The sequence below is a fragment of the Ursus arctos genome, unplaced genomic scaffold (genome assembly GCF_023065955.2).
Source record: "Ursus arctos isolate Adak ecotype North America unplaced genomic scaffold, UrsArc2.0 scaffold_3, whole genome shotgun sequence".
Taxonomy (NCBI): domain Eukaryota; kingdom Metazoa; phylum Chordata; class Mammalia; order Carnivora; family Ursidae; genus Ursus; species Ursus arctos.
Genome location: NW_026622985.1, coordinates 14,742,659 through 14,767,348, shown reverse-complemented (window position 1 = coordinate 14,767,348; position 24,690 = coordinate 14,742,659). Strand labels below are relative to the sequence as shown.

Sequence of the window (24,690 nt, the reverse complement as noted above, 5' to 3'; positions counted from 1 at the left end):
TGTCTCTGTCTCTCTCTAGTCCTTCCATTACAGTTTATGTAATTTCTAGTGGCCTATCTTTATGTTAACTAACCCTTATATATGTTCTACAGAAAATTCTTTCCTTATATCTCTTAAATCTACTGGTGAGCCTTTCAGGGCATTCTTCATTTCTGTAAGATTTCTAAAAGGGCTTTTATTATGTTGAAAGGTAAATGCATATGAAATTTTGTTAGATATTTCCAAATTCCCCCACAAAATGATTGTATTTTGCATCCTTACGATCAGTATATGAGTCCCTGTCCCCCCCCCCCCCCAGTTTCAGCAATGGAATGTATTGGCCACCTTTTAAATTCTTGCTAATTTCATGGGTGAGAAATGATATCTCAATGTACTTTTAATTGATCTTTAACTTATAAGTGAAGTTGAGCATTTTTTTATATGTTAAGGGTTATTTTTATATTTCTCTTCCAAAGTTGGCTTTTCAAGTCTTTTGCCACTTTTCTACAGGATATTTTAAATGTTTTACCTCCAGTTTTTTAATGGATTTTTTATATTGGGGATAGTTGGCCTTTATGCGTTCTACAGATTGCAATTATTTCCTAGTGATTTGTCATTTGTCCTTAGGTTTAATTTATGCTGCTTTTTGTCATGCAAGCTTTTTTTTTTCATTTCAATGTAGTACAATTTATTAATATTTTTTCTTATTGCATCTTGAGTTTTAGTTAGTTACAAACTCATTCCCTAAATTTATGTTGCATAACAGAGGCTGGCAACTTTTTTTTTTTTTTTTTTTTTGTAGAGGGTAACAAGATAACAAATATAACAATTATTTTATTTAGGCTTTTTTGCTTGAAGGCCTCTGTTGTAATTAGTCACCTCTGTCGCGTAGCTCAAAAGCAGTCATACACAGGAAATGAATAGGCATGATTGTGTTCCAGAAGTGTTGGGGGCAGGTATCCTATTATAATGTCCCCCCCCAAAAAGTTTATTTTTATTTATTTCTATTATTTCAAAAAAAGGGAAGAAAATACTATGCTATAGGTTTTGTTTTATATTTCGTTATTTCTTATACTGTTTTATTGTTTTCTATTATATTTTGTTGTTGTTTTATAATTTAAAGTCAAATCAGCCAATGTGTTTATGGCTATTCTAGGAGGACAACACTTGAATTCAGACTTAGCAGAGAATAGTCACCTATTTGTTTCAGGAATTATTTTGTGAATAACAGTTTGTCTTCTCTTTGGCTGTAGGAAGCACAGAGTAAATGCACAGAGTAAATGCCATTTCTACTGCTTGTGTTTCAGAGGCAGGACAGTACCTGGTACAAGGACAGGCCCTGAAGCCAGAAACCAGCCCTCTATCCCCACCTGGTAACTCTGTGACCACAAAGTGAATGCCTTTGTCTCCTCACCTGTAAAATGTGAATCAGGACAGCACCAATGTCTCAGGATTGCCACAGGATGAGAAAGATGATACCTAAGGGATTTGGAACAGTGCCTAAGAAAGAGCAGCAGCTCTGATTAAATGGCCCCTTCAGTCCTCCCTAGGCTCACAGCAGAACCCCGGGGGGGGGGGGGGGAGAGGCCTGACAGGATTTTCCACCTTACTGTTTGATCACTAATGCTCCCCTCCCTGCCCCAGAGAATCTGAGGCCTGTGCAGAAGGAATTGTGCTGCTGGGGCTGTACCCGGATCTTACAGTGTGGAATGATCTATAATGCTCACAGTAGGAGAGGGTGTGAGCTCCTGTCCACATTCTCCCCATGCTCTGTGTACAGAGCAATAAGTGCTGAACTGCTTCAGAAAACCTGATGGAAATGAAGGAGGGTGGGATGAAAGATTTGAAAGTTATTTCATCTCTCTAAGTCTCAAATTATTCATATTACAATGGACAAAATGAGTATTACATTGCAAAAATATTGTAATGATTGTATATACATATATAATATCAGTAACATGTTTCCTGGCACTCAGTGCTTGCCTCTTTGGTTATGAGAAATGTTAAACAAAAAGAGTACATGACTTGGTTTCCTTAGGTCCTACTGCGTGAACATAATCCAAGTTTTCAGAGGTTGAGGAAGCAGTCCTGCGAAATAGAAGCCAGCCCTGAGAACAAGCTGAGGAGCTGCTCCTGGTGCTCGTGAGGGAAGGATACAGGTTGACACAAACCTGAGAAGAGGATCTATGTGGGTTGTCTGGGTGTTGCAGGATTTCTTTTCCTTCAGTGTCGACAATTCTTGGTCACATTGTTTTGACGAATGGAGAGGTAGACCAGATGACAGGAGAGTGGTGGGCAACAAAGCAAAGTTTATTGAGAGATAGTACAAAGCTCCCCAAGAAGGAGGGGACCTGAGAGGGTTGCTGCCCCCTCCCCCAGGAGTTTCTAAGTCTAGGGGTTTTTATGGTCTTGTTGGTGGGCTGTTTTAATCTGATTAATCCTCCATGCGCCTGTCACCCAATCAGGTTTTTGTCCACGCACCCTTCTACCTATCAGGTAGTTGTTCACATGGGAAAGGGTGGAGGGCTCCTTCAAGGGTGGTGTAAAATCCTTTTAAGTGTGGTTTTCTCTCAAGGCGGGGGGCCCTGCATGCCTTTCTTTGGACTATCCTTTGTCATGGGCACTTCTCATCCCAAGTTTCTAACAGGCACAGTAGTAAATACCCACATTTCCTTTTCCTATGAATTTACTTCAAGGTCAAAATGAGACTGGGAGCATTGTTTTTGGCTACAGAACCTAAGTGAACTTGAGGACATGACACTGTTGCTAAAAATACGTCAGGGTGTGCTTCAACCAGTACAAGTGGCTAGATATCTCACACAGTATTTGGACTTTTTAAAATATTTCTCTGAAAAATTAACAGGTCGGTTTGCTCCAATTTAAACTGCCAAAAACAAACTGTTATCAAAAAGAGAAATTCTGGACACTCGATCTATCAAGATGCACCATTAAATCATTTCTTTGCTCTCAACAAAAGTTGAAAGAATTGAGAAGCAGCTATGAGCTCAGAGGGAGTAGAAGATGAATGCTTCCGGCAATGACATTTTGCTGAGAAGGCAGGACAACAAGAACTTGATGATCAGACAGCTCAGGTCAGGGGGAGCAGGGTGCGACCTGACTTGGGTGGATCACGTGGTTCCCTAGGGCCCTTCTGTGTTGGCTGCAGACCAGGTCGGACACCCATGGGTGCTCAGAAGATCGAGAGAGACAGACAGGCTTGATCTGTGTGTTGGTTTGGGGATGAAGCAGAGATTGCCTTAATTTTCCTTTACACATCCTGTGTCCCTCCCAGTTGTTCCTACGGTACCTATGAAAAGAGGCCTTTTATATTCAGTGTAAAACCTTTCACTTTGTGGATTCAGGACAGAGGGATGTGAAACATCACAGTTACTTTTCAATACTTATATCCATTACTGAGATTTCTATCGATACTGTTTGGGTACCAAATTAAAGTCCAAATTCATAAACAGTAGAATACATTTAAAAACTTAATTTGGACATCACAATATAGATGCAATTTCACAAAATCCAAATTTCAATTTTGTCTCTTTCACTTGTTTCGGACAACACCAGGTAGACTAGTGTGTAGAATGGGTAGTGGCTTGAAGGCTGCCTACATCTTGTTGCCTGTCTCAAGCATATCTCAATACTTAGAAGACCTTCTAAAAGTAAGTTTGGTATGGAATAGCAACCAGTACGATTACTATTTTGTGAGCATTTGCTATCCTTTAGGCACCGTACTTTATGTGCATTATTTCATCTTCTTCTCTCAGCACCCTTAAGATGCAGATATTATTATAGTCACTGTTGTACAGAGGAGAAAAATGCAACAAACAGACGTTAACTCACTTATCCAGAGTCACACACCTGGTACATGTGGGACCCTGGATAAGTAACGGGAGCTCAATGTAAAAATTCTGTGGAAAAGGGGAATATATAAAGATAACAATAAAAGTCTCCCGTTATTATAGCACTGTAGGGCAAACACCATTTTCACTGTGGTAAATTTATTTATAGTTTTTCCTTTACAGCATATACATATACACGTATACATAAAATCATATGATTATATGCAAATACTAAATTATATACATACATAATTTTAAATTATATATACACATATATATATATAACTTAAGCGGTTATTTACATATAAACTTCTTTATACTTTTAGTTTTACTATAAACTTATGAATAAATACTTTTATAACTGAAATTTACAAATAATTAAGTATAAATTTAACATCTTACAGTGTGTATTTTTCACAATAAATTTATGTGAAATCATTTTAAAGATTTTAAAAATCAGAAAAAGTGCAAGGAAATAAAAGTTGTCCATCACAGGCTTTACCACTCTTTTTATTTTTTTAAAGATTTTATTTATTTATTTGTCAGAGATAGAGACAGCCAGCGAGAGAGGGAACACAAGCAGGGGGAGTGGGAGAGGAAGAAGCAGGCTCATAGCGGAGGAGCCTGATGTGGGGCTTGATCCCATAACGCCGGGATCACGCCCTGAGCTGAAGGCAGATGCTTAACCGCTGTGCCACCCAGGCGCCCCTACCACTCTTAAAACTTTGAAATTTACTTTGATTTTATAAATCTGTAGATTCACATGTCTGAGAGCTGACCACATAGGCAATACTCTTCTCTTTTATTTTTTCAATATTTTCAAGTTAGTATTTTCTATTTTTTTTTTAAAGATTTTATTTATTTATTTGACAGAGAGAGAGACATCCAGCGAGAGAGGGAACACAAGCAGGGGGAGTGGGAGAGGGAGAAGCAGGCTCATAGCGGAGGAGCCTGATGTGGGGCTCGATCCCAGAACGCCAGGATCACACCCTGAGCCAAAGGCAGACGCTTAACTGCTGTGCCACCCAGGCGCCCCTCAAGTTAGTATTTTCAAGCTTATCCCTTGAAATCACGATGTTTGGTAGACATCTAGAGTTTCAAACTTTGAATGCAACATTGATTAGCTTCACCATTTTCCCACCACGGACACTTCCGGGGGGTACTGAGTAGCTGATGCGGCTTCAAGCCGGTGGTGTTTTGCATGAGTCACGGGTGATTCTCCACCTTTAAATCCCGACTTCTCAGACTGTAAAGTGCACAGGAATCCTGTGGGAACCTTGTGAGATGAGATTGTCATTCAGTAGGACTAGTTGAGGTTTGATTTTCTGCATTCGTAACGAGCTCCTAGGCGAAGTGGATGTTGCTGGTCCATAAATCAGACTTTGAGTACCAAGGACTCGGAGTACTCGTCGAAATAATTTCATTTTCAAATATGCCATAATAAGCCATATAAGCAATGTAATGCCTCAGTATACTGAGCATTAGGCCTGCCCCAAGCACTTGTAAGAGGATTGTCAACATGTAGGTCAATATGTAGTATTGACATTACTCTTCTCAACACCTCCCTCAAATTAACATGTTTTCCATTGGAAAATAAGGAAAATGAATCAGAGATACGTTATGCGATCTATCCAGAGTAAGACAGCAAATATGGGGAGGGTGGATATGTAATAAAGGGTCATTGAGGAAACACTGAGAAATAGGGAAACCTAAAATAACAATAAATGTCACTCTCAGTGTATCGTTCCAGAGTCGTGATTGGCAAATGGTTTCCGTAGAGGGCCAAATGGTAACATTTAAGGCTTTGTGGGTCTCTGTCACAATTACTCAACTCTGCCATTGTGCAAAAGCAGCTATAAATAATCTGTAAACATATGGGCAGGGTTGTGTTTCAGTAAAATTTTATTTACAAAATTGGGGGCTGCTAGGTATGGACATAGTTTGCTGACTTCCTGTTCCATCGTAACCCTTATGAGTCATTGTAGTGTTTTAGTTTTTGTTTTTCTTGGGAGATACAGTATGGTAATATTATTCCAAAGAAAATTAAAAATATGTAAGCATATTAAGTATCTCTTACATGTATAGAGTTTATATTATTATATGAACAATCTCATTATTAAATGTATGAATCAATAAAATATTGACTTATATATACATAATAGAAGCTTTTTGATAAAATGTACAAAATCTGTACATGTTCCAAGAAGAATTAAAAACACCTAATCCTTCCAGAAACATCCACTCCTTAAATTTCAAAGAATTACTTGGCATTTGTTCTTTTTATGTATTTGAGAGCTTACTACACGTAAACCAGTTCTGTATTTGACATTTGCCTTGCTAATGTATGGCGAATATGTTCACATTTACTTATAATTGATCAAAAACCTGTTTTTCATGGCTCCATAATATTTTGTCACTTCAAAGCCTCATGGTGAAGGTACCCTCTTCCCATCCTGCTCATCGCTGTAGTGTTTCCCGGTTGTTGTGTGTTGAAAAGTCAGGGTGGCTCCATCTCCTGAGATGAGTCCCCATGTGCCCACTTGAATCCAGTTCTGCACTGCTCTCTTGGTTTAATGAAATAATCTGTGTAAAGAATTTAGCTCACACTGTGAAAACCTTAATCCCTCCTTTCATTTACTCCTCCCTGGAAAGGGTTCATGTTCTCTGACTATATTCCATTCAGGGGTCTTCTTACTTTGTTTCTGTAGACACCTAAGGGGACAGGTGAGGCCCTGTTGAGACCCAGGCCCTCCGGTTCCTCCTGCTGGGAACCACCGCAGTCAGGAATCATGATGGACAGGGTGTGGGACACAAGATCCTGAGGTTGCCCTGGGAAGGGCTGACACAGCTGTGGGAGGAATTCATTCTGCTTCCATAGCATCTGTGCACTTGATAGCAATGCCTGATTCTTAGAAGGAGAGACAGAATGAAGGTGTTGTCATGATCTCGGGAACTAGAAGTAAACAGCAGACATGACAATTATGTGATAAGATATCCATGTTACCAAAGGCAACAAATTTTGTGAAGTAAATGTTTTTCCTCATCCTTTGGAAGTGGACTCTTAAGGGATGGGAGGGGATTTTTCTATTTTCATACATTACTCTCTGTGTTTCCCTATTCCTTGAAAACTCACAACCACCCAGTTACTAATCACAAAACTCAATTCTCAACAATTATCTTATATTTTATTAATTTGTGAGGGACATTGCTTTTCTTTTCTTTAGAGATGTAGGCAGTGTGTATTATCTTTCTTTTTAACCACCTGATCCTTATTCAGGATCTTCAGGTTTCTTTGTAGAACCCTGGAGAACAAAGAGCCATATCCACCATGTTGGAGACACCTGATGTGCTCAGGGGCCTGTTCCATTGGAGCAGTGCTGGTTTTCTCCCAGCATTGAGCCCTGAATGTGGAGTGAGGTGCCCCTTCTACCTCTAGGATACAGGATTTATACCTTGGTCTCTCCTTGCCCCCAAATAGCTGATTGTTTACTTCAGGATTTAATGATCGTTGGGTTCCTTCAGGATGGCCACAGACACTAATAAAGGACATACAATTTTTACATCTGACAGATCATTGTACCTCTGAAGAACTGTAATGGTCATGAATAAAATCAATAAGTAATAATAACCAGAAATATCCATATAAATTGTATATCCCTTCCTGTGTTCATTCTGAACCCTTCAGATACTAGACTTCCCTGTCTCTACAGTGAAAAAAACAGAAAAAATTGATTTTTCTCTGAACCATCCATCCTGTATTTTCACAGTTTCCGGACAGCTGAATTTAGTGGGAAATAGTGTCAAATTGCTATAATTTGGACCACAGGTGCTGCTATTACGTGGGGCTCACTGTGTGAGCAGAATCTAAGATGTCTGCCTGCAGAGTTCAGGAAATACCGCAGAGGGAGCTGGTCAGGCTACCACTCAGCTGCACAGCCTCCGTGGTCGCCCGCATGGAGCAGGATGTGGGTGGGTCAGACCTGAGGACGGTTTTTGTGCAGCTTCTCTTGGCGACGCTCACGCTGTGGATCCAATCCCAGCAGCCACAGTAGTACACGGCCTCGTCTTCTTTCTGTAGGAAATCTATTCTCAACATTGAAGTGGAAGTGCCAGCATTCTTACTTGCCTCAAGTTTATTGTTCTTCCCATCTGAAGGAACTTGAACACGGTTTGTTATGACATGTGTTAGATGTTCTATCTCCTGACCTGGTTTCTGCTGGTACCAGTGTATGGTTTCACTGTTCAAGTCCTTAGCCGACACCTTGCATGATATGCGGGCAGTCTTATGTCTCGCTCTGGAAATTGATATTCCAGGTTGTTCCAATTTCACTTGCCCAAGGCCAACAGCAAGCAAAGAAGAGAGATTCCCATGAACAAATGAAATGGAGAAAATTTCTTGAGTCTCTCCTGTAGACTGAAGTGACTGGGGGACAACTCACAAGCCCGGAGGGACGAGAGGATGACAGCTTCCAGCAGTGGCATCCCGTTGGCCTGGCTGGCTCCCCTGTGACAACGTAAGAAGTGAGGTCCCTGATAACAGGACTTGTCAGGCCAGCGGCAGGAGGGCGGGGCTGGGTCTGGTTTCTCAGAAGTGGTGGCTTAGATAGTTCCCTGGGGTTGTTCATGATCTGCCACAGATCTGAGCAGGTCTGGGGCTTCCTGTGCCCCATGAGTGCTGGGCAGATGGGGTGAGAGTGTTTCCAATCTGGAAAGAAATTCCTGGTATGAATGTGTCCATCTGGCCAGAGCACACCCATCAGCCATTCTCCCTGGAATCCCATTCTGCAGAAACATTGCTCAGAAACACGAGGACAGGGGCGCCTGGGTGGCACAGCGGTTAAGCATCTGCCTTCGGGTCAGGGCGTGATCCCGGCGTTATGGGATCGAGCCCCACATCAGGCTCCTTCCTCTGCTATGAGCCTGCTTCTTCCTCTCCCACTCCCCCTGCTTGTGTTCCCTCTCTCGCTGGCTGTCTCTATCTCTGTCGAATAAATAAATAAAATCTTTAAAAAAAAAGAAAAAGAAACACGAGGACAGGCCTTCTGCATTCAGCCCCTATGTGTGTCTGTCTCTGATTTGCTGTTGATCTGGGACTGGGATGAGAAACCTACCTTAACACAGCACAACAGAACAACAGACGGTGAACTATCTCATCGACGTTATTGAATATGCCTCGCGCATAAGCATTTTTAAAGTTAACTGGGATGTCACCAGGCAGATTAGGACTCAGAGAAATCAAATTTCAATTATAATCTGGGCGCCTCCAAGAAGGGACTAGGCTGAAGTTGCTGGGGATACATGGGTCAGAGCCGTCTCTGCAAACCAGCTTCTAACTCACTCTGGGCCTTGCAACTGTCTCGTGAGCGTGATGTCACAGGCAAGGTCATTTTCAAAGAAATGTTGTGCTTCATATGTAATGATCAGCTTTGTAATTAACATACGTCTACTATCCATCGTGGACTTGCGATTTGTCGGCATTGCTTTAAAACATTTTCTTGTACTATTTTATTTAATCCTCTCCGCAGCCCGATGAGATAGCTATTATGATTAATCTCCATCTCGCAAAAAAGGACAGTGGAAAAGAGAAGTGCCTCATGCAAAATACAAAGCCAGTAATATGAGAACACATATAAGTAAGAGTTGTTCCTTGTAGAAAATATGAGAAAAATGAGATATAAAAATAATAATACCAGGCACCCTCATTTACTGTTAATTTGATTTTTTTTACATATTTAAGAAGTAGAAACAAATTTGCTTGGAATTTTATATGTAAATGTGCATTTTTAAGTGAGATTTGCATATTTGGCTTTGTATTTTCTTTATTTGGTTGACTTATTGTGAGCAATATTGCAATTCTTTAAATTATCTATGAAAATACTATTTTTAAGTGCCAGAGTTAATTAAACACCCTCCTCTACCACTTAACCCATTTAGTTAACTTCGTGTTTTGAAAGTTTATCAGGTCTTTAAGATGTTATTGTCTATGTTTTTAATGACCTTTAAAATAGGTACCCTCCTGTATTACTGACTCCTTTGAATGGCGGCTGAGTTCTTTAATTATTTCATATCTGAGTTTCTATATCTGTAATTGCCACAATAAATATCTTTCAGAAATTTAATCATGTTATCACTCTAAAAATGATGATGAACTTAGTGTATGTTCTGTGCCTGGCAATAATGTGTGTTTTTTATGTTTTCAAGTTATATTTTTATTATTACTAAAAAACAGAAAAAAGACTTTGTTAAATAATATTTTAATTGTGGGGCACCTGGGTGGCTCAGTTGGTTTAGCATCTGACTCTTGATTTCAGCTCAGGTCATGATCTCAGGATTGCGAGATCCATCCACGTGTTGGGCTCCACATTGTGCATGGAGCCTGCTTAAAATTCTCTCTCTCCCTCTCTTTCTGCTCCTCCCCCCCAGCTCACACACAAACTCTCTCTCTCAAAAAAAAAAAATAATATTTTAATTGTAAAAATTCTTGTAGTTCCTTTCTTGAAAATGTCTAAAATCAGTAAAAGAATAATGAAGGAAGTAACCTATCCACCCTTTCAGGGGAAAAGACTATCTTAAAACTCAGATACACCAGGGGTGCCCGGGGGGCTCAGTCAGTTAAGTGTCCAACTCTTAATTTCAGCTTAGGTCCTGATCTCAGAGTCCTGATCTCAGGGTGCTATTCGTCATGGTTTAGTGTAAGCAGAGGAAGGACTCCAGGTGACATGACCTCTGTGGGAGAATAAAACTACACCAGCTACAAATTTCCCAAACAGCATCCTCATTGCACATTTTGATTCTTACTTTAGTCCAGGTACGAGGTTTTCACCACTCTCCATGTTGTTGATCTATGGTATTTCCTGCTAAAGCAAGTTCACAATACGGAGAAGATAGCCCTTTCTCCTCCACTAGCGAGTAAGGTCCTGGGGCAGACTGTCCACAACGGGAACTCTTCCAGATGTCTGCTTGCTGTGGCCCTTTGGCCATGGCTTCTTGAGTGACCGGTCATTCTGTCCTGACCAGGCTCTGCTGGGGGGGCAGCAGGAGTGGAACCATCTGTATTTATCCACAAATGTCAGAGTATATTCTGGTAAAGTTAATAAACACTAAGGGAATTCAAAGTGACCCAATAGTGCAATTGAAACATTGGACTCTGTGTTTAGAAACATATCTCTAATGTATTTAGAGACTATGTATTTAGAAACATATCTCTAATCAATTCTTTCTTCTATGAAATGAGTTTATTTACAGATTTTTATGATGATCACGTGATTTCCTGGACAGACATAACATCTAGCTCATTATCTGGCAGCCAGGGGAGCTATATGGATGTCAATTCCATTTTGTTCATTGCCAGCACCGCAGCCTGAGCTTTCACACTTACTGAAAATCTCCGGGGAATGAAATACTGCTCCTTGCTTCTCTCTGAGATAATCAGACATTTCAACATCCACAGTCTCTAAATAGGAACTCAAGTCAGTACCAGACATTCGGGTGCATGATTAGTGACATCCGTGGGGGTACAACTGATACCCATCAGACTCCCTTTCCTCTTTCCTCTGATACCAAGGCATTGACCGGAGAGGCTCAGGAAGTTGTGCAGGCTGAGGCTGAGGCCCAGCCAAGGCTGAGGTCTGGGCTTGGGACCAGTGTTGCTCAGCACTGGGAAGGATGTGGTCATAATCATAAGGGGTGTGTGTGTGCTTATTAACTTGGCTGTCATGATACTGTAGGTCTAGGGGCCTTTATATTAGGTCATCATGTCCTCTTCTTCTTCTACACATTTTATATTAAGAAACAAAGAGGAACAGACAGAATTTTATGTGCCTCGTGGTTGTGTATTTCTTTGTCTGTAACTAATCTCGAACAAGATTTTTTTCAAGGAATTATCTGATCCCCAAAAACCTGATTTGGTGTTTATCAATACCTGTGTATATGAAGAGTTAAAACTGGATACTCTGCAGTGAAAATGGCATTTATCCTATTGAAATAAATTTTTTCAATTGCTTCAATTATATCTGTGAATGTGCAACTATAAACAAAAGAATAGCGTTTCCAACAAAAGCCAAAGTTGTCAAGGAATAAAATACTAATTTTTTAAAAAATCCCTCAATCAATCCATGAAGTAGGGGAACAAATTCACATTCCAAGAGGGAAGAGCAAATGAATATTTGTAGCCATAGCACCCTGTCTGCTCAGGCTGTATGCCCAAGAAGGAGGATGAGGAATAGAGAGGGAACCTGGAACAGGAGGAGGAAGAGGGAGGCTGCCAGAGTGTTAACAGGGGAAATGGGTGGCTCAGGGCCTGGTACCCAGATCTGTCATTTCTGAGATTGCTCTGAAGGTCAGCTTTACCCATAACTATTTGACACCAAATGAGCAATATGCAGTCCATTAAGGTATGCATCCACTAAGATAAAAGTTACCTCTAGGATAATTCTTAGGAAGATTATTATTTCATCAAGATTATTTAGTTGATTTCACTAGGAATGTTGGCCCAAGGTACCAAGTCTGCTATGACCTGACATCACCTTATAACTTTTTAGATGACAGTCATCACTGGTCTCTCTGCCCATCTAACTCCCAGGACACATGTCAAACCCTTCGAAGACCTTTTATACAGACCTTGGCTCTGAATCTGTTGTGGCCCCCAGGGTCTGGGAGTCCCCTTGTTTGGTGTGGAAGTAGGAGAGCTGTCTCCCCACTACCTCATTGGAAGAAGAGAGAGGTTGCCATGACACTCCCAACTGTACTCTTTAGAGAAAGTCTCTATGGAATCAATGTCCCCAGTGACTTAGGTCTCCTTGTTTCTGGGCTGGACGTAGCTCAGGAGCCAAAGATTGGAATTACCAATTTTGTCCATCTCCTAAGGTGGCTAGGCCAGGGTTTCTCAACCTCAGCATTATTGACATTTTGGGCTCAATATTTGTTTGACATGGGGTAGGGCTGTCTTGTGCTTAGTAGGACATTTAGCAACATTCCTGGCCTCTACTCATGAGATGCCTATAGCACCCCCAACTTTGGTGATGACCAGAAATGTTTTCAGACACTGCCAATGTCCTCTGGAGGGGGGATTGTCCCCAGCTGAGAATCGCTGGTCTAGGCCCCTTCTTGTAGGAAACAGACACACCTTCTTACTATTGTCTTGACCTTCCTTCAACCAGCCAAGACTGGGACAAAATGAAGCTACCATTAAACATCCAGCACACAAGAGTTCTGTTTGCTCATGGACAACATCATTAATATTCTTTAGTATGTTCTCTGTTCTTGGTGATTTCCCTCCCTCATCTGGGTGAGCATAACAGCAAATGACTCTGTCACTTTGTTAGCATATAGCTTCTCCCTTGCTTCACCAGTTGTTATCTGTTACTTCCATAAAACCTGTGCTAAATTTCACCTCTTCTACATCAGCCGTATGTTTAGTCATTGGTAAATTTCCCTACTGTTTCAAGCATGGTGCCTTCCCTTTGGTGAGAGCTCCTTAGATATTGGTTGCCATTAAATAATAATTCATATTGTAGATCTTATTAGAACAAATGAAAGATGTTAAAATAAAACTCTAAATCTTTACTTTAATATAGTCTGTACAATTTCCAAAACATTTATATTCTTTGGCTCATTTTATCTAAATGATGATATTTTGAGGCAGGCAGTGATTTCCAGAAGGATGAGGACGTAACATAAGGCTTCTCAGGTAGTAAATGGTGGAGCTGAATGTCAAACTTATTTCTTTAATACAAAGTCCACACATTGTAATATAGAACAGAGCCCAAAGGCATTCCCCTCTGCTTTAAAAAAAAATTATTTAAATCAATTTAGTTAACATAGAGTGTATTATTAGTTTCAGGGGTAAAAGTGAGTGATTCATCAGTTGCATATAACACCCAGTGCTCATCACAACTGCCCTCCTTCATGCCCACCACCCAGTTACCCCATCCCCCCACCTACCTGCCCTCCAGCAACCCTCAGATTGTTTTCAATGGTTAAGAGCCCCCACTGCTTTTAAATCCAATTCTGCATGTTATCGGCATGATTTATTCGCTATCTTACACTCAGTGTCCTCAACCATGTAAATGCAATAAGAGTTCACGGTCTGACATCTGCTTGCCCCTCTTCCCATGCCACATCCTCCCTGGCAGCAGTAAAGGAAGCGAGCATAACTTGACCATTTTAGCCAGGGCTGCTGTTTTGTCTTTCAAACATCTGAGATCCAACAGGCTCCTGGGAGGAACCCTCATCAGAGTGGACTCCTGTCTGTGTCTTATCTACACCCTCTTTAAATGGGGCCCAGGCCACAAATAATAATGACAAGCGCTATAGTTACTGAACTCTTAGTGTGACAGGCATGGATCCTAGGACTTTGCGTGTATTAACTCTGTATGTCTTTCAGCAACTCTTCGAGGTAGGAACACTTATTATACCCTTTTAAATGCTGGAGAGACTGGATCTCAGAATGTTGAGCCGGTTAGCTGTATGCTCTGGGGGGCACGTACATACGCTAGGGAATAGGGTCATCAAAGTTGGAAAGGGACACACTCCATCACAAATGTCTGAACTCAACTGATGCTCTGTATAGAGGTCTCCAAACATTCTTGGTTCACTTTTGAATTTTTACCATGGTGGTTATGTCCGGCATGAACCTCTTGTCTCCAGATTTGGGCACAGAGATCTCCGTTCCACCATACGGCCTAATGCTCATGTTCTCATCACCAAGGTTATTCCATTTCTGAGCTGCAATCAGACTGTTACCAGTGGGGCTGGGAGTGTGTCCAGGGGCATTTCAAATTCAGCAAACCAAGTAGTCCAAACAACTTCTCAATTCAGTCACCATGATTGACCTGGACGTCCTTCACTGTCTTGTCCATCCAACTATGGCGAGTATTTCTGTACTCCCCAGCGGGCTGAGAGTGGGAGAGGGCAGCACCAAAGGTGGTAATCAAGGAGCACATCCTCGTGTTCCATCTTGATGCTTTCCTTTGCTCAATAAACATCTTTTGTTATACCTGTCTTTTCTTGGAAAAAAAATCTTGGAATCCAGAAGTCAGAAAAAAATTGATTGCATAATAAAATTCTCTGCAGAAAATTGTCTGTAGATTGTCACTAAGTTCACACCAGAGGGATCAATTTAAATAACTGTGTGGCTCTGGGGAATGGGACATGTTGCAGATTAAAAAAACAAAAACAAAACTATTCATACAGCAGGTGGTTAAATTCTACATTTCCCCAAAAAATGTCTTCTTCAAAAACTTTTGTTTTGTTTTGCTCATCACTGTGGATCAAAACTCAGATTTTGTCATCAGACAGGTCTAGATTCAGATTCCAATACAGTGTTTACTATCAGGGCAATTAATTTATCAAAGTTTAAATTTCTATCTATAAATACCTATAAAATTGAGATGATGATGATAATAATGGCTATCTCGAAATATTGTTATTAAGATTACGTAACAGAAAGTAAATGAAATACTTAATAGAGTGCCTAGTCGACAAGGAATACTCAATTAGCAATAGCTTTCATTATGTTCTTATCAGAACATTACATAATATTTATTCATTTTCAAATGGAACTCAGTTCCTTGGGAGACTGACTGCACATTCACCTCTATGCACAGAAACCACTGAATTCTTTGCTTTGATTTGGCTGAGCAAAGAAAAGGTGTAGAGTCAAAGAAATGTGTTGACCCACGAACTGCAAATGCTAATTCTACCACTTCCAGAATATAACTGCGGATTTTTGGTAATTATTATTTTGTAACTTTGATTTAGAAGTTAAAAAATAAAGGCAACAGAACTACAGTAGCTAGGAATGATCAGCTTGTGATTGCAACAGTTAAGAGTTGACTCACAGATGGCAGGAAAGTAGATTGAGGAAGGTCAGAAAGGATAAATCAGTTATAACAAATGTGAGAGGCTGAATTTTGTTGACGTTACGAAAGTGGCGGGCATTTCTCTAGTCTCAATTATTTAATAAGGGTTGGGATTCTTTTCATTACTATATACTTGTTTATTGTATTAAAGAACATCGTGAACACAGAATTGGATTCATCATAAATTGGCTCATAAAGCACTATAATCGCTGATTACAGTGGATCTCTCTTCTGTTATTTACTTTATTTGAATTACGTGTGGGTGACTTACTTTTCAAGCGAACACATACCAGAGAATCCCTTATTTAAGAGCATTACAAATCACCTACATGCTCTTTTCTTAGTTCATCAACTAGAAAAACACTTGTCCCGTTTCCTGTGTTGTTACTGACGGGACAGGGCACATCCTGTTCTGTTAGAGATGGGACCTTGGCGGCTTTGTGGAAAGTGACATGAATCAATTTAGATACAATCTTCCTCTTACTCCCCTATTCCAAATGGTTTGACTAATCTGGGGACAAGCATAACCACTTCTTTGACCATCTGCTTGGTTTTCTCCTTTTGCTCCTGCAGATGGACTGTCCACCTCTCTTTACCTTGCCCTGGACATTACTAGACCTACCCTCATGGACTGCATCTGTGGTCTTCCTTATCTTCTGGTTGCTGTTGGAAGCAGTCAGTGGGAGCACCAGCAGGAGACTGGGAAGTGGGAGCAGAGTGAGCTCAGGGTTCCCTCCCTGCCAAGTGGCCTTGGGTTGGCTGCAACCTCCCCTGTATCCAACGTCCGGTGTCATCTACCCCAGAGCCAGAGGTTCATGCTCAGGGACCAAGAGATGCAGGTGGGATTGGCCATTTCCTTTCATACCAGTTAACCCACTGGAGGAATTTGTTTCTTTTCTCCCAGGGCCCTGGATCCACAGGCTTGGAAATCTAATGCTCAAGAAGGAATGCTTTTGTCAGGTGACATGGTGATGGTTCTCTGAGCTTCAACCTCGACTGGCCAACATTCAGTAGAAATCAGAGCAAAGGTGCCCATTAGTGGAATCCACACGGGTTAGCCTCCTGGAGCACTGAGCAGGGTGGAGAAACAAGGAATGTCCATCCTGGGCAGGAAACAAGGTTTTGGAGAATTCTCCCTTTATGCCCCTCAGCATCCACGCTTGTCCTTTGACTGGGAGAGAAATCCATGCCCCCAAAGAAGGGGACACAGAGTCCTATTTGAAATTTTTCTTTTCTCAGTCTCCAGGTGAAGATTACATGAAAATGATCTTCTAGCAACATTCCCCGAAATTAGGAGATCGTGTGTTCAGGCAATAAAAGTGCCGAACAACGTTGCTGAAGGAAACTCTGTTTGTGTGCAAACTGCCTGCAATCCTGCTTGAGAGGATCCCGTTCCTGCATCTGCATGTGGACAAAAGGGACTTAAAGACAGCAAGGAAGGTACAGTACAGTGTTAACAAGAAGACTGAGATTTGTGCAGCCCTCTGTAGTACCTGGTATCTGTCCTACACAGAGGAAAAGACACCCTCTTCCCAGAAGCTACTCTGGGCTCTCCCAAGTGTGAACCTTGTCTCTAACTTGGCAGAATGTCAATGAGAATCAGGAGAGAAAATAAGATTTTGTTTTATAAAGATTACAAAGTTGTTTGAGGCGGGGGAGAAGAGTGAACAAGACAGAGCCAGTTACAGGCCTTTCTAACCCTCAAATTTCTCATGTTGTGTCTAAGTGCTCAATAATACGCAGAGATTTTTAGTATTAAGAACCACATGAATTCTTTTTTTTCCCCCCAGCTTGTTTGTGCTTTATTGATGCTGGTGCCCGGGCCTCAACTGCATACTTCTGCAGCCGGGACAGCTGTTGCTTCCACAGCTGCTGCTGGTCCTCAGGTTTGCCTCCTGCTTGTTCAGCCAGCGGCCAGGCACCTGTCTCCTTGGGCTGCAGATCCGTATCCTGGGTTTGTACTGCGTACCCTTGTAGGATTTCCTGATGTTCTCTTTCTGCATCTGGTTGATGCTGGTGAGAACACAGGTGATGGGTTTGTGAACAGCTCTGTTCCCGGAGAGCTTGACAGCGGCCCTCCTGTCACTTTATTGAGGCGTAGCTGGACAGCCCCACCTTCAAGTCTTCCTGCTGTTGAAGCAGCTCCTCCTTCTTCTTGCCAGGAGGGTCTGGAGCCTTCATCTTGACCATGGCTATATAATCCACCACCGCCTAGGGACTGAAGCCGAGGGCCATGTGAATTCTTTCTAAAATAAATTTTAAAGTAAAATGTGAAAGCAGTACAAGATTTCTATGTGACAATTTAGGGAATGTGGAGGTGACACAGAAAAAACTACCCTGATCCCAATGTGCAGAGGTGACCTCTCCAAAATTCTGCCCTTTGCTCTGCCCCGGACTGCGTTCCTGAACCCGAACATAGACAGCACCCAGCACGACGGAGTGGGCATGGATTTCCAGGTGTGTCAGGCCGTTTTTTAGAACTGTGATCTTTACAGAGTGACTCCGAGGTAACAGACACCAATTTTTACACAGTACTTATGTATGGTCAGTTGGTAATGGATAACGCAGCCATGAAATCCTGATATTTAAGATGTCCTTAAACTGAATCAGCTTTAATGTGGTAGCATAATGTTGGTCAAATTATTCAAACTCATTGTGTCTCACCTACCTCAGGAATGAAGACGATGAGTTGCACCCAAATTATCAGGAGATTCTGTGCAAAACCCCCCACCCGTGAGGTACTGGGAGCCCCTGTCTAATAGTAACAATGTCAATCTCACTTCAACAGACATTGAGGGAGTCACCACTCTATTCAGTGCTGTACATTCTAACAAGATTCAGTGTTTTTATGAATCAGACATTTAAATGACCATTTAATTAGCAAATGTTTGCTTAGGACGGGAGGGCTTGTTGGCCTCTGGCTGGTTTGCCTTTGGTGTGCGTGGCCAAAGCGTGTTGGTGAAGCTCCCTTGGCCCCAAGGAGAAAGGCAGGAGCAATAAATGTCTCTAAGTGGGACTTGCCCCCAGCCCACCATGGGGCTGTTTGCGCCGGGCACAAGGCCACCGTCCTTCTAATCATATGTAACTCAAAGGCAGTACGGAATCATGTCGACAACTTGGATGTAATAATTTGGGGTGACTTCTCATGAGAGCGTCTTCATACTTAGGTAATTTCTCTCTAACTAAACTGTAATAATCAGGTCTCAGAGTCACTCGTCTGTGGGGTCAGGCGCTGAGAGGGTACAACAAGAGGAAAGGGTTTGGTTGGAATAGGAAGTGGGGAAGACAGATGAACGAAGATCCCCCAAAACAGAGTGAAAATAAAGGTCTGCCCCTCCACACCCACCTCCTTCTGCACAGGCTGGAGTTGTTAGCCTTGACCCAGGCCTTCAGTACAAGGTCAGGGTGTAAGTTGGGCTCTTTCAGAAGAAGACATTCCTAAATTAAAAATCTCCCACCACAAAAACAGAAGCCCAGGGAGATCGATGAGGAGTTAGTGAACCCTAGAGTCCAATATCCCTGAGATTATTTAGACTTTCAGTAATCATGCTTAGCAATGCAACGGAGGTGTATAAGACTTTGAAATTTCAGTTGAAAATGGGTTTAATTCAGTGTAGACCTCCTCAGAGAGCTTTCTCTCCCTCCCCTCATAGAGCAACAGGTATTTTCCTGTCTAGGGGTAGGGGATCAGGAGCACCAGTTTTCTTTCTTTCTTTTTTTGGTCTTTTGAATCAGCTGACTACCTTTATGAGAAGGTAGTGAACATAGTGATATCTTATTTGTGTCACTTTGCTTTATACAGAAATCAGTCATATAATTTTAACCGTTAAATGTCCTCATTTTACAGATGAGAGAACTGAAGTCCAGGGAATCTGGTCCCCAAATCCCATATGGAGTAGCATTCGGGGAGAAGTGCAAGGCTGAGGCCCCAGTCTCACCCAGGGCTGATGCGTCAACCTGCGTGAGGGCCATGTCCCCCCATCAGCGTAAGGGCCAGGCGTGCCAGTGCACGAGGGTGCTGGGAAGTTAGTGAGAATGTTCTCCGTGCTTCTGCTCACTGAGTCTCCACTGCAGAGTAACCCGCAGTGGGTGGGGCAGCATCTTAGACCCTAGATCAGGAGGTGACTTCCAATCTCAGCTTTCAAACATTTTATGGTAAATCTCCAGAAAGTCCTTCACCCTTGACTTCATTTGCACCATATTTACTTGCACATTCTTCAGGGCATTGTCAGATCTTTAAATTGCCGGTGTATAAGAGTGCTGTTGAATAGAAACGAATGTGGGTCAGCAATCGGAGCCAAAAATAAAAACTTCACAGCTGCTACATTAAAAAAAAGTAAAAAGAAGAAGTAAAATTCATGTTAGGACCATTTTTACTTAATAATCCCAGATATCCGAAGCCATTTCAAGCATGCAATCAATATAGAGATCATGAACGAGATATTTAATCATCTTTTTATAGTCTTCAAAATAATGGTTTGCATGTTACAGCAGCCCATCTCTGCTTGGACTAGTGGACTAGCTACATTTCACGTGCTCAGGAGCCACGTGTGGCTAGTGGCTCGTGGCTCCTGCCGTGAGCAGCACAGATTCTGCTCCAGATGATTCAGAAACGCCGCGCTGGACGATCTTCAGAGAAGTCCCTCCGGACAGGACAGCTCCCTGGGTCTGCGCCAGCCTGGGCCCCGGGGCTCCTGAGCCTCCAGGGTTCTGCACAGTTGCCCCATGGAGGGGGCGTTAGCAAGAGTCCTGGGTGCTGAGGGCTGACCCCAGGGCAACCCCAGAGACCCAGAGGCTGTAGAAAGTGCCAGGCCTGGTGGGCCCAGAGTCAGAGACCTTTTTGCACTGGGACCAGGGGAGCAGGAGTGGCTGTGTGTTTCCCAGGCAGCGCAGTAGTACACGCCCTCGTCGCTCTTCTCCAGCTTCAGCACCGACAGGGTGCAGCTGGTGCCATCCTTGGCCTCTGTGGCAGTGACTTTGTCCGCTTTCTCGACTGTATCCCACCAGACATCTGACTGGTACATGGCCCGGCGGAGGAGCCTCTGGGGAGCCTTCCCCTCCTGGTGGCGGTACCAGTGGATGTAGTTGACCTTGGTTTTGGCTGTGCAGAGCAGGGAAGCCGAGCCGCTCTCACGTGCCACGACTACAGCTGGCTGCTCCAGTCTGATCTCTGCATGGCCACCTGCAAAGGGGACAGTGGTGAGGTGGTGGCAGGAGCCTGAGGGCACCCGACGCACCCTGCACTGGAGAGGGAGTCAGGACTTACTGGGAAACAGGAGGGCACAGAGGAAGGCAAGTGGACCCAGCATGATTCTCCTTCCCACCAGGGCGAGAAAGCCCAGGGGGACCCCAGGACTGCACCTGCTGGGAGAAGACTGGCTGGCTGGTGGCAGAGGGCAGATTAAGATCTGAGCCTCTGCTTCCCTGAGGCACCTGCGGGTACTGGTGAGAGAGAGGCTGGAGGGAGGGAGGGGCCAGAGGGCTGGGACAGGTCTGACCACAAGGGGGGAGGGAACATCCATGGTCAGGGTTCTGAGAAGCACTGAGGAATGTTAGTGCAGGGAGAGCACCAGCGATAACAGCAGTCCTTGACTGGACATCAGTAGCCTGAGCGCTGCACGAATTGCTTTCTGCCCCTTGTTTGATCACATCCTGAAAATCACCTTGTGGGATGAATATTGCTATCCACTGTTTAGAAATGGGGAAAGCCTGGCTCATATTTTAAGTAACCCTTCCAAGGCAGCATGCCTACAGGGAATTAGGTGATGGGGATGTGAGCCAGGTCTGCCTGGAGACAAATCTCAAGCCTCAAAGGGCCACTCAGTACTGACAGAGCACCGGGTGTGCAGGTGGCTCGGGACGCAGGGGCAGCACACAGCAGAGATCCTGCTGGAAAGGCAGCAGCCCCCTGAGCTAGCATTGCAGCATTTCTCCCGGTGGTCTCCTCGGAAGATGGCAATGCCCTAACGTGCATGATAGCTGTGTCGTGTTAGACAAGCTAGTTCTCCTTGTCCTCACACGTCAGAGCGAGCTCATTAGGTTGCATGCGGAGTAAGCAGGGAGTGTGAGCAAAGCATGTGTCCTGTCCCGGATGAATACAACAAGCTCAGGAAATGCTGGGCATTGGTGTTTCATCTTAAAACTGGACTGGTTGTAGTAGATGATTCCTGGGGTCCTCATAGTGTAGAATTACAGGGAATATTACAGTCATGGGAAATCAGGTGTGTGTGTGTGTGTGTGTGTGTGTGTGTGTGTGTGTGAGTGTGATTGTGTGTGTGTGTGTGTGTGTGTCTGTGTGTGTGGCCAGAGGAAGAAGCCTGCATTGAGCCAGGGAGCAGTGCAGACCAGGGGGCGGGACGAGGTCCTGCAATTCCAGTGTCAGACCCTCAGAAATGGTAAAGGCAGGGTCTCAGGAAGGGTCAGCTGAGAAATGCATCTGAAATGAAGATTCAATTCAGTCAAGGCAGCATTGAGCTTCAACTGAAAGGAACATTCCTTTTTAGTTGTGCCGGTATACCAGCGCCTCGTGGATATTGCGATGTTCATTCGTTATGGTAATTACAGCCTATCGACCTGGAGGGAGAGGGCAGGGGGGATGGCCAGGAAGGGGACTTGGCCGGGGCAGGGAGGTTTGGGTCCTTCACACCCAGTACCAGACCCGGCTCCTGAGCTCCTCCTCTTGGGGAGCACTGAAAGGCAGACGTGCTGAGCTGTCACCAGGATTCGAGGCTCAAGTGTCCCAAAATGCAGGCTTTGAGGTAGTGTAGAGTTGGTGAGGTGTTGACTACAATACTCTGCTAGAAGAATATTCCAGGGCCATCATTCAGACCCTCAGCAGGTGTGAGGGCAGCTGTGGTACAGTGTGAAGTGGGAAAGAGAGTGGCAATGGTGGGAGGTGACGTCTGCACAGGAAAATGACAGGTGGAAAGAGTCTGAATATAGAAGGTGAGTAATGTGTGTGGTGGGAAATTGGGTAGCCTCTTTTCTTTCTATTTTTCTAGATTTCTACCAATATGTAAATCTTACTTTTGGGAGGATAATCCTCAACCATCTATTGTTTCATGAAAATAAATTTAATGTCACATCGTCAGCATTCAAAACTCTGTTTCTCTCAATTACCGCTTTTATTCAAACACCTGTTGGCCATGACCAGCCTTAGCGTGTAATGACGGCTGCCAAATACTCTCTTGGGTGTGTCAAATGACAGAAGTAAAGCAATTTGATCTGTAGAGTGTGGTGTCCTTTATTCAAAGGGGAGCAATCCATGGGTTGGGGAGCTCAGTGTCTCACAAGCAGGGGAGCCCTCTGCCCCAGGGATTTTGGGCAAGCGGGAGTTTTATAGAGACTTAGAAGCAGCAAACTGGGAACAGGGAGGAATAGCTGGAGGTCAGGGAATGAGGAGAGAGTATTTGGCTTAGGTTGATTGGTTGGGGTGTATATCTGATCTCATTTGGAACAGGGAAATCGTGACAGATTCCTGATATTTGGGGCCTGGCTTCCTGGGACATACTGCATTTCTGGTCACAGTGGCTATTTTAAATTCTATGTCATTCTATCTGTGTCATTTGTTTTCTGATGACCACTGTCTGCTGCTCTCTTCCATCCATCATCCCTTTCTTCTCTTGGGTCCTCTTGTCGGGTCTCCTGGGGCCTGTGGGATGCAGGCCTGTGGGTCTGTGCTCGCGATCATGGCAGGATGGGTCCATGGTCACAAACACGTGTTTACTCCTTCGTCGTCTCCTGATGATTGCACCTGCCACACAAGACATCAGAATGATGTTGGTGGTGACGAAGACCTGTCACCAGCATTGCTGCCCTGGGGACACGGTCATCACATACACACTAGTGCTTGTGTTTCTATCTCAGCTGGCCATGACGTGCTACCTAGGAACACTAGAAGGAAGAGTCTGTTTATCATGAATTAGAATGTCCTAGGATTTCATGACCTGTAAATGGGTCTCTCTAGACATCGTTTTCTGACCAAAGGGTGGCTGGTCTATTGTGTTCTTAATGAACTTTGTGAGGGCACATACCTCTGTATCAAGAGCACTTGGAGAACAGCCTGGAAGATGCTAGATGTTTAATATATATGTATGAGATATTGTATCATGTGACTGTTTCAGAGGATTCTTATTAGTGTGTCAATAAAACTTAATTACATATTGTATCTTTCCTGCACAGGGGATTAGAAGAAACCGGCAGAATTTTCACACAGTCAGTCTGGGCTGAGACTTGGATGAGAATGTGACTTTATGCAAATCACGACTCAACACACTGGGCTGAAATAGGGGTAGAGAGTGGAGGAGACAGGAAGTCAGACTAGGGCCCAGTTCTTGCTCCCGGACCCAGTGCTCCTCAGTGCTGCCCTGAAGCTTTCCAGACAGCAGCCCCATCTCCTGCTGGTGCTATGGCAGGGCTGGCCCAGGACAGTTTCCAGAAGAGTCCTGGGGAGAGGCGCCTGGGTGGCACAGCGGTTAAGTGTCTGCCTTTGGCTCAGGGCATGATCCCGGTGTTCTGGGATCGAGCCCCACGTCAGGCTCCTCCGCTATGAGCCTGCTTCTTCCTCTCCCACTCCCCCTGCTTGTGTTCCCTCTCTTGCTGGCTGTCTCTATCTCTGTCTAATAAATAAATAAAATCTTAAAAAAAAAAAGAAGAGTCCTGGGGAGCCCAGAAACCATTTTTTAAAGATCATAACAAATCACTGATCCACCGAATAATAACAAATACACTTTATTGAGTATCAGACATGGTACATACTGATTCCCTCCCTGCAAGCATAGAGCAGGTGTTATTCATCCCATTCCGCAGATGAGACTGAGGCTTAGGGAGGTTGAGTCATTTAAGATAGTCCTGTTAAGACAGAGCATATGGAGAACTGCAAGTCGGCCAGGCTCTCAAAGCCGGTGCCCTACGTAATCTGCTTGGATATTTTTGATTCAGGGATTAATTTCTGTTCTTACTGAGCTGTTGCTTTGAATGCACGTTGTGATCTTGTTCCACTT

At 43.4% G+C, this 24,690-nt stretch overlaps 1 gene segment (V, D, J or C); it reads right to left on the bottom strand.

Annotated features, from left to right (window-relative positions):
* The window catches only part of LOC113258360 (T cell receptor gamma constant 1-like), a 34,833-nt gene extending 13,836 nt beyond the window's left edge, over positions 1 to 20,997 (bottom strand). Inside the window, 2 exon segments of the C gene segment in view lie at positions 20,541 to 20,870; positions 20,955 to 20,997. Of these exon segments, the coding sequence occupies positions 20,541 to 20,870; positions 20,955 to 20,997 (373 nt within the window).
* Positions 20,998 to 24,690: the final 3,693 nt, after the last annotated feature.